The sequence below is a fragment of the Gracilinanus agilis genome, chromosome 4, assembly GCF_016433145.1.
Source record: "Gracilinanus agilis isolate LMUSP501 chromosome 4, AgileGrace, whole genome shotgun sequence".
Taxonomy (NCBI): domain Eukaryota; kingdom Metazoa; phylum Chordata; class Mammalia; order Didelphimorphia; family Didelphidae; genus Gracilinanus; species Gracilinanus agilis.
In genome coordinates, this window is record NC_058133.1 from 98,104,324 (window position 1) to 98,113,743 (window position 9,420).

A 9,420-nucleotide genomic window follows, 5' to 3' on the forward strand; every position below is an offset into this window, starting at 1 on the left:
GAGGAAGGAAAGGAAGGAAAGAGAGAGGAAAGAGAAGAAGTTGTTGACTGTAGCATCCATAGCTTTCCTTTTTCTTAACAAAAGCAAATATGGAGAAGGGCAAAGCTTGTGGTGAGGAGAGAGAAACAGGCAGTATTTAATATAATTAGGCTTGCTTGCTTCCATTCCACCCCTATCTGATAATATTATTTCTGCTTTTCATTTCTTTCTTCTAGTACAACCCCTGCCACAATGGAGGTGTTTGCTATTCCATCTGGGATGACTTCACCTGCTCATGTCCCCCAAACACGGCAGGAAAAGCCTGTGAGGAAGTCAAGTGGTGTGAACTCAGCCCATGCCCACCTGAATTCCAGTGTCAGCTGGTATCAAAAGGCTTTGAATGTAGGTATATTTTAAAAGCACCATCTTTTCCAATTAATCATAAAGAGGCACCCACATAAAATAATGCAGACCTAATTATCAGTCTGCTAAAAAATAGGGTGCCACAACATGAGTACTAGAAAAAGTCCTGAGTTAAGCCCCAAACCCTTTTTCTCCTTCCTCTGTCTTTCAAAATCTTGCTAACTTCAAATGGAAGTCAGATGGGCCCCCTCTTTGGCTGCCTCTTCTGTCTCTTGATAATCCCGATGAGATTTGGAGGAATCCCAGCTCGAACTCCTCTGATGAATAAAGGCAATCAATCATCTGTTCTTCTGGGCTCCCCCAAATAAAACGCAGCCCAGGGAGCCCTAGGTTACAATCTCCCTGCATTTCTGGGAAAAGGGGATCCTGGAGTCTGAAAGATTTCTCATCCCACCTTTAACCCTATTGGATAATATAATGGAGCTTTGAGGCTAGGGGGAGGCTTAGCCAAGGGATTAGGAGAAAGAGTTATTAGCATTCTCTGAATCCTTCCTGCTCATGCTGAGTAGCTCTGGAACCTGAAGAAAGACATGGAACTCCCTTCTGCCCCTTGCTACCTGTGTGACCTTGGCTAAGTTTCTTACCTCTGGGAGCCTCAGTTTCTTCATCTGTAAAATAAGTTTGTCAGTTAATGAATATTATTGATACTGTTATCCCTATGCCAAGCTTAGTACTAAGTTTTAAGGATACAAAGGTAGGCTGGCAGGGGGAGATGAACAAGACGTCCTCTCGTGTCTTTTCTAGCTCTATAATTAAGAGTTATAGAAATGATTTAATATCATAATTATAAATAAATTAAACATAAATTAATACCATAATTTAATATCATAATCATAATATCAAAATGCCCAGAGTTTATGTGACTTTACCAAGATGGTACAATTAGTCATGGGCAGAGGCAGGATTTGGACCCAGGACTCTTGCCACCCTTAATAAGTAATAATAATTACAATAAATCCTAAGCTCTGTTTTTAAAAAAGCAGTAGTCTAAAACTCATGACCAAATCTGAGTTTCTACTTCTGCTTTGGGCCTGTGTGAGGATGAATTTTTAGTTTGCTTTTAGGCTCCTTTGGGAAACTAAGGTTCTCCTGACTTTGACAAATGGAATGAGACTAAACATTAAAAAGGGTTTCTTAGAAGTAACATTTTTCTTCATTTATTCATTGTGCAATGTCTATCTGGTTCAGATTGTAAAATACCTTGCCTATCACCCACTGGTGCTTTAGTAAACTACTTCTCTTAGTTTGTGTAGCAAGAGAGTTAATTTTAGGATTTTCCCTTTCATTTTGGAATGAACATTATTGGTATCTTAGTTCTCTTTTCTTAAGTGAAACATCTGAATGATAAAACCTAAGTCCCTAATCCCAATAACATTCTACAGAAAATCCAAGTTGCTCTAACAGTATCTTTGCAAATAGCACAAGATTTTTGAAACTAATGAAGGCCCTAAATTAATGACCATCATTCATCCCATATCACTTCTCTCTGTTCTTCTCATCCACTAAAATGGAATGCAAAAAGTTGCCTAAAATTTGAGTAATGCAATCCCCAGAAAAGATGCCCCTTGAAAATAAAGGTTTGGTTGGTGGTTTGTTTTTTTCTTTTTTTTTTAATCACGTTGATAGAGAGTCAGGGTCAACATATGTAAAAAGTGAGAGAAAGAGCTCGTGTCTGGATCTCCACCAGACAAAAATGTCTAAGTCAAAAGGCTTAACTTGGAGAAGAGAGAGAATATAATTGGATAGATAGGATACCATTTTCCTTTGAGAGAGCTGAAAGGTTTGGTTAGTGCAAATGCTAGAGCTCCCCTTTTCCACTTTCTAAGATCAAATTTTATAGGATGTTATGAGCCAATCATTGTAGTCTTTTAAACACCTAAACTGCATTGAGATTAGGTCTCACAGTACAGCTCATGCATAGCGATGGATTTGATTTGCCCATCGCAATTTTATTCAGGTTTGCAGATGTATTTCCCTAACTTGAAACCAGAGATTTTTTTTTAAACCCTTACCTTCTGTCTTGATTCCAAGGCAGAAGAGTGTAAGGGCTAGGCAATGGGGGTCAAGTGACTTGCCCAGGGTCACACAGCTAGGAAGTGTCTGAGGCCAGATTTGAATCCAGGACCTCCCACCTCTAGGCCTGGCTCTCCATCTACTGAGCCACCCAACTGCCCCCCAAACCAGAGATTTTTTAAAGCATGAAATTGTGGAAGGAGCAACGAGGTTTGTAAATTTTGAGACAGAGACATCAGAGTGAGAGAGTCATCCTCAGAGTCTGGAAGACCTGAGTTCAAGTAGCCCCTCAGCCAAAGATTGGGTGGGTGGGCTAGTTAAGGAAGATTAACCCTTAGTGCCTTGGGCTGCTCTATACAAGATACAAATGGTGGAACAGATGCTCTTCTACATTGGCAGAGGGAGTTCCCAATGACCAAATGTCTAGTCTCACCTCTACCCCCCATCAAAGCTATTAGGTTAAATGAGAGCCAAATGACTTGAATTAGAGGAAGAAAGTAAATATAAACTGTAAGGATGGGCATCATGGATATGATCCAAATCCAAGATTGTGAGCACAGCATGTTAAAAAGCACCATGTTCTGACCAAAATCTAAAGTTAATTGGTCATTTGCTGCCAGAAATAGTGAAAAAAAATTCTTGGTAGTCAAAGGACGTGGGTACCCATCCTGGCTCTGCTACTTCCTTCATGTGTGACTGTTGGCAAGTCCCAACTTCTGTGGATTTATGTCTCCTCTGCTGGGTGAGGCTGGCCAAGATGTCCTTTGATGTCTCCTCTAGGTCTAAATAAATCTGTGATATTATGAAGAACCTCTCTTAGTGGATGTGGAATCTTCTTTGGCCCTTTTCAAAATGTTGAAGATCCATCTGGTCAGCATAGGTGCAAACCAAAGGAAAAACTGCCTGCCTCTGCCTGGCTCAGCTTCTCTCTCCAGAGAACAGTTTTCCAGAGTAGTTATATAGGGGAATTGGCTAAGGCTGGTATTTTTCCCAGGGAAGTCACTGACAAATAATCGGATTATATTTAAGAAGTTAATGAGGAACGACTTTATAGGAATAGGGGCAGCTGGGTGACTGAGGGGATAGAACTATATCTGGAGTCAGGAAAACCTCTGTTCAAATCCATCCTCTTAAAACTTCCTAGCTGTGTGGCCCTAAGCAAGTCACTTAATTGCTCCCTGACTCAGTTTCTTCAACTGTAAAATGTGGTATTACTAATACCTACCTCCTAAGGTTGTTTCATAAAACACTTAGCACTTCAACTCGCACATAGAACCTTATATCTTTATTTATTTCTTTTCTTCCTTTATTGTATTCCTCTAAGAAAGAAAGCAGGAACTGGGCTTAATTGAGAAGTCGGGAGAAAGCCTGTGGGATAAGTGGTGATGGTGTGGGGAGAAGTTGTAGCAAGAGAGATGACTGTATATGGTGACAGGGTACAACAGAGCAGGTTCTAGATAGGGGGGCTAGTGCCAGGGCCTCTCTGACTTTTCTGGGATCACCTCTGCTTCCCTTATCCCCTAAAGAAAATTAAAGAAAGTTTTACAAAGTATGCTTCAATCTGCATTCAGACTCCTTCAGTTCTTTCTCTGAAAGGAGAAAGTATTTTTCATCATAAGTCCTTTGAAACTGTCTTGGATCATTGCATTTCTGAGAATAGCAAAGTCATTCACATCATTCACATTTGAGAAACATAGTCTTACTGTATGAGGTTCTCTTGGTTTTGCTCACTTCACTTTGCATCAGTTCATGTAAGTCTTCCCAGGTTTTTCTGAAGACATCCTACTCATCATTTCTTATAGCATACTATTATTCCATGCCAATCATATTCCACAACTTGTTTAGCCATTCCCCAATGATGGACATCTTTTAATTTCCAATTCTTTTCCATCACAAAAAGAGCTGCTAGAAATATTTTTTTACGTGAGTTCCTTTTCCTTTTTCTTTGAACTTTTTGGGATACAGACCTAGTAGTAGTATTGCTGGATCAGAGTATACACATTTTGTAGTCCTTTGGGCATAGTTCCAGATTGCTCTCCAGAATGACTGGGTCAGTTCATAAAAGGAATATCTGATTCTATCCCTGTTTTGACTATGGGCCACTGCAAAATATGGTTACTAGACATGGTAATCTTTCAGGTCCCTTCCAGATCTAACAGGTCTTTGGATCTGTAAGGCTGGACTATCATTAACTCTACTTGATCTCAGCCTCAATTTTAGTAAGAGTTGAATGAATCTTTTTCTGCGACTTTAGACAAGTCACTTGCCACTCTGTGGAGTCTCATTTTCCTTCTCTGTAAAATCAAGGAGCCCCTTTAAGCTCTATGAAACTTCAAGGGTGTGTTAGAAGTTGTTTTTGAGCCCTTGCTTAGACATTTTCCCAGAAGCAAACAGAGCTTTGCTATACAGGTTATCACTTTCCCTTCCCTGCCACTCCAGATAAAGTCTTCTGACATGCAGAGTAAATTCCCAATTATCAGGTACTAAATCAGTTTGAATATTTGTTTTCCTCAATGGTCCTCTTCCTCTAGCTGGTTGGTCTTAGCAGGTGCTTTGTGATGCCCTTGTTTTTAATCTTCCCCGTTTATTATCTACCCAGGAATGTGCTACAGGCATCTTGGACCATCTCTTAACTGATTGTAAGGTGTGAGCAGCATTTATACCTCACTACAAATCAGGACTTGATTGTATTTTTGATTGTCTGGACTTAAGAAAATGTTATAATGAAGATTAATTTTTTTAAAAATATAGCCTTACCTCCCATCTTAGAATCAATACTGTGTATTGGTTCCAAGATAGAAGAGCAATAAGGGCAAGGGGGAATGTAGGGGGAGTTGTGACTTGCCCAGGGTCATACAGCTAGGAAGTGTTTGAGACCAGATCTGAAACCCAGGGCTTTCTGTCTCTAGGCCTGGCTTCCAATCCCCTGAGCCACCTAGCTGCCCCCAAATAGTAAACTTAAAAGGGGTTAGGGGTATTTTTTTTCTAGAGAGCCTGTGTTAAACATCTACCATCATATCACTGTGGCTACCCTTCACTTCCTTCCATCTGCAGGTACCTTTGTACCCTTTGCCTGGAGATAGTTTATTTTACTTATTCAAGTGTAAACATTTCCTTTTTATGGTTCTATAAAATGAAGACAACAATTCTTGATCCATTTTGTTTCATTAAGCTGTTGTACTCAAAGAAAGAGGGAGTTCCAATAAATATCTCGGTGCTTGGAGAACCCCATAATAATACCTGAAGTTTCAAAGACTCTTACTTAAAAATTTTTAAAAAGCAAACTATACACAATGATTTTGCAAGGTAGCAAAAAGAAGTATGGATCTTGACTGTCTTTTGTAAAGTATTTATATTTGTATCATAGGGCTTGGACATTTAGGGCTTAAAAGGGGCCTTCAGAAGGCATCTAGTCCAACTTTTTTTTTATTTTAAAGATAATGAAAATAGGGTGTTGAGATGTTAAGTGATTCGCCTAAGATCAAAAAGAACTGGACAGCTGGGATTTGAACCTAAGGTCCCAAGACTACAAAACTAGTGTTCTTTCCACTCTATCACTACATAGCTGAATGAGTGCTTCTTGATGGATTAATTGATTGAAAAGAACTAAAAGTGCTTATTGGTATCCTTTTCTTTTCCTAGGTATTGCCAGCGCTGTGTTCAGTGGGCGGGAGAGCGCCATATTTTTTAGAAGCAATGGAAAGATCACAAGGGAACTCACCAATATTACATTTGGTTTCCGAACCAGAGACTCAGATGTCATCTTACTGTATGCAGAGAAAGAACCAGAATTTATTACTATAAGCATTCAGAATTCTAGATTAATATTTCAACTACAAAGTGGCAATAGCTTTTATATGCTGAGCCTGAGAAGTATGCAGCCAGTGAGTGACGGAATGTGGCACCAGGTGTTTCTTTCCATGATAGAACCACTGGCCCAGTCATCTCGATGGCGGATGGAAGTGGATGACCAAACGACTATTGTGACCAGTACAGTGGCCACCGGAAACCTCAACTTCTTAAGGGAAGAGACAAATATTTATCTGGGTGACAAACCTTTTGACAATCTTGACGGTCTTCGAGGATGTCTGAGCTCGATAGAAATTGGTGGCATTTATCTCTCTTACTTTGACAGTGCTGATGGTCACACTAAAAAGCCGCAGGAAGAGCAGTTTCTCAAAATATCCACCAATCCGGTGGTCACTGGCTGTTTGCAGGTGGATGCCTGCAATTCTGACCCCTGTTGGCACGATGGAGACTGCGAAGACTTCTATAGCTCCTACGGTTGTGTGTGTCCCCTCGGCTGGACTGGGGCGCACTGTGAAATCAACATTGATGAATGCTTTTCCAAACCCTGTGTCTATGGCAACTGCTCCGATAGGATTGCGGGCTACACCTGCAAATGTAGTCCTGGCTACACCGGCGTAAACTGTGAAACGAACATCGATGACTGTGAGAATCACAGATGTGCAAACGGAGCGACCTGCATCGATGGTGTCAATGGCTATTCCTGCCTGTGTTATGGTAACTATACAGGAAAATTGTGCAGGTAAGTACCACCACTGCCACTGGGGGAATCCTTAATTTTTAGAGCATCCCTTAATTATTTCTGTGTTAGTTTTTTTTAGCCTTCAGGGCATACAGTGGCTTCCTCACCTATTATGCTGAGTGGTTAACAGACAGCTAAGTGGTATAGGGATTAGAAAACTGTGTTTGTAGTCAGAATATCTGGGTTCACATACCACCTCAGGCACTAACTAGTTGTATGATCCTGGGTAAGTCACTAAGATACAATTTATTGGGTTCAATAACTCTATGACCTAATTTGCTCATCCATAAAATGAAAGATCGGGACCCTAAATTCTCTTTATCTCTAAATTTATGATCCTATGAATAAAAAGCCTAGCTAAACTCCAATGAGGTCGGACCATGCCCTTCCCTGACATGACCTATCCAATTAAGTTGGTTTCAGCTTCAACCAAATTACCAAGGGAGAATATTTCTCCAGTTATCTTTCTTAGGATATGAGAATTCATTGATAGGAGCCCATGAAATCTTCTGGCATTGAGGCACCTAAAATATCTATCTGCATTTAAAAAAAATAATTCCCAAGAGATCTGGAAAACTAGGAAAAAATATGGTTCCCACCAGAAAATTGAACTGAGGGAGAGAGGTTCAGGAAAGTATCCCTCACATCACTGAGAAGTCTGGAGTATCAAGAAAACCTGAAGAAATCAGTAGGTCAGTATTCAGTTCTGGCAATAACCTCCATGTCAACTCATCGAACATTTATTTAGTTCATATTATGTGCCAAGAATTGCACTAGGCTCTGAAAATACAAAGGAAAGTTAAAATGAAACAAAAGCCCTCTGATTTTCTATATTGTACATACATGACCTAAAAATAAATTTTTCCTAAAAAATTTTATTACTTCAAGATTGCCATTCAGGGAAGTTATTATCATGTTCCATGTTTTACATGGTTTTGAAATTTTGAAACATTAAAGGTATTTGTTCAACATTTATCAAACATTTACTATATTTAAGGCATTGGGGGAATAATAAGATATTCTTTGCTCTCAAGAAGCTTACGATCTATTTCTGTGTTTTGGCTCATTATTTGTAAATCTTTGTATTTTCAGATAGGCACACCAATTGTCCAAATGGATTATGGTTATTTATAATCGATGACAGTAAAATAAAGAACCTACCATGGAAGCTATTTGATTCTCTGTGTATATGTGTCTCTGTCTCTTTCTCTGTCTCTCTCTCTCTCCTCTGTCTGTTTGTCTCTCTCCTTCTCCCCACCCCTCCAACCCCATGTCTCTCTCTGTCTTCATCTCTCTGTCTGTCTCTCAATTGGCTTGATTGCAATATATTGTAAAGGTAGCATAATGTATTATAATGAGCCTCAGCCTTGGAATTAATTTTATATTCAATTCAAAGGTTTTATGAAGTGACTCCTCTATGCCAATCAGGCATTGTATAAGGCACATATGGATAGAGACTGAAAAACAAAACAACTCTTGCCCTTAAAATGCTTCCATTCTACTAGGAGAATCCAATATGGACCTCAAATAATCAAATAGTAGATATACACAATATTAATGCCATGAAATTGGAGACAGGTGGCGCTGGTAACAGCAGTGATGGTGGGCCAGGAATTAGGAAGGCCTCTTAAGAGTTGTTCCAATAATCAGAAGTGAAGAGAAAAAGAGACCTTCTAAAAGAAGCCTTTCCTAGAGCCCCCTGACCCCCAACTCTCTTAGAACAATGCCTGAAATAGTGAAAGGGCTGGATTCACCCTTGTTGATTAACTAGTTAATAATCATCATCGTCATAATCATAATAGCTACCATTTACATAGGGTTTATATGCTAAACACTTTACAACTTTCATCTCATTTGATCTTCCTAACAACCCTGGGAGATAGGTACTGTTGTTATTCCCACCTAACAGATAAGGAGGTTGAGGCAAACAGATTAAGTGATTTGCCCAGGGTTACCCAGCTGGCAGGTATCCAAGGTTAGATTTGAACTGAGGTGTCCCTGACTCCAGGTCCAGGGTTCTATCTGATACACCACCAGGCTTCTTGTTTAAGGGTAATCCAGGCCTTTGCAAAAGTATTAAGATGGGAATTCATGAATTATGATTTACAGGAAACAGGAAATGGACCGGTTTGGCTAGAATTTAACATACATGAGGATGAAGGTAGAGAGAGGAACAGTATATAATCAGCCTAGAAAGATAGGTTGGAGCCCAATTATGAAGGGATTTAGGTATATCCCTAAAAAAGGAGTTTCTATTTTAACCCAAAGCAATAAGGAGCTTATGAAACTTTCTGACTTTTCCATTTACTTGCTATATGAACTGGGCAAGTCACTTCTTTCCTTCCTTTCTTCCTTCCTTTCCTTCCTCTTTTCCTCCCTCCCTCCCTCCCTCCCTTCCTTCCTTCCTTCCTTCCTTCCTTCCTTCCTTCCTTCCTTCCTCCCTCCCTCCCTCCCTC

At 39.9% G+C, this 9,420-nt stretch overlaps 1 protein-coding gene across 1 annotated transcript in view; it reads left to right on the forward strand.

Moving 5' to 3' along the window:
- CRB1 (crumbs cell polarity complex component 1) overlaps positions 1–9,420 on the forward strand; it is a 189,528-nt gene that overhangs the window by 128,492 nt on the left and 51,616 nt on the right. The window contains exons 8-9 of the mRNA XM_044674912.1: positions 216–381; positions 6,058–6,964. Coding sequence (XP_044530847.1) covers positions 216–381; positions 6,058–6,964 — 1,073 coding nt within the window. The remainder of the gene's footprint in view (positions 1–215; positions 382–6,057; positions 6,965–9,420) is intronic.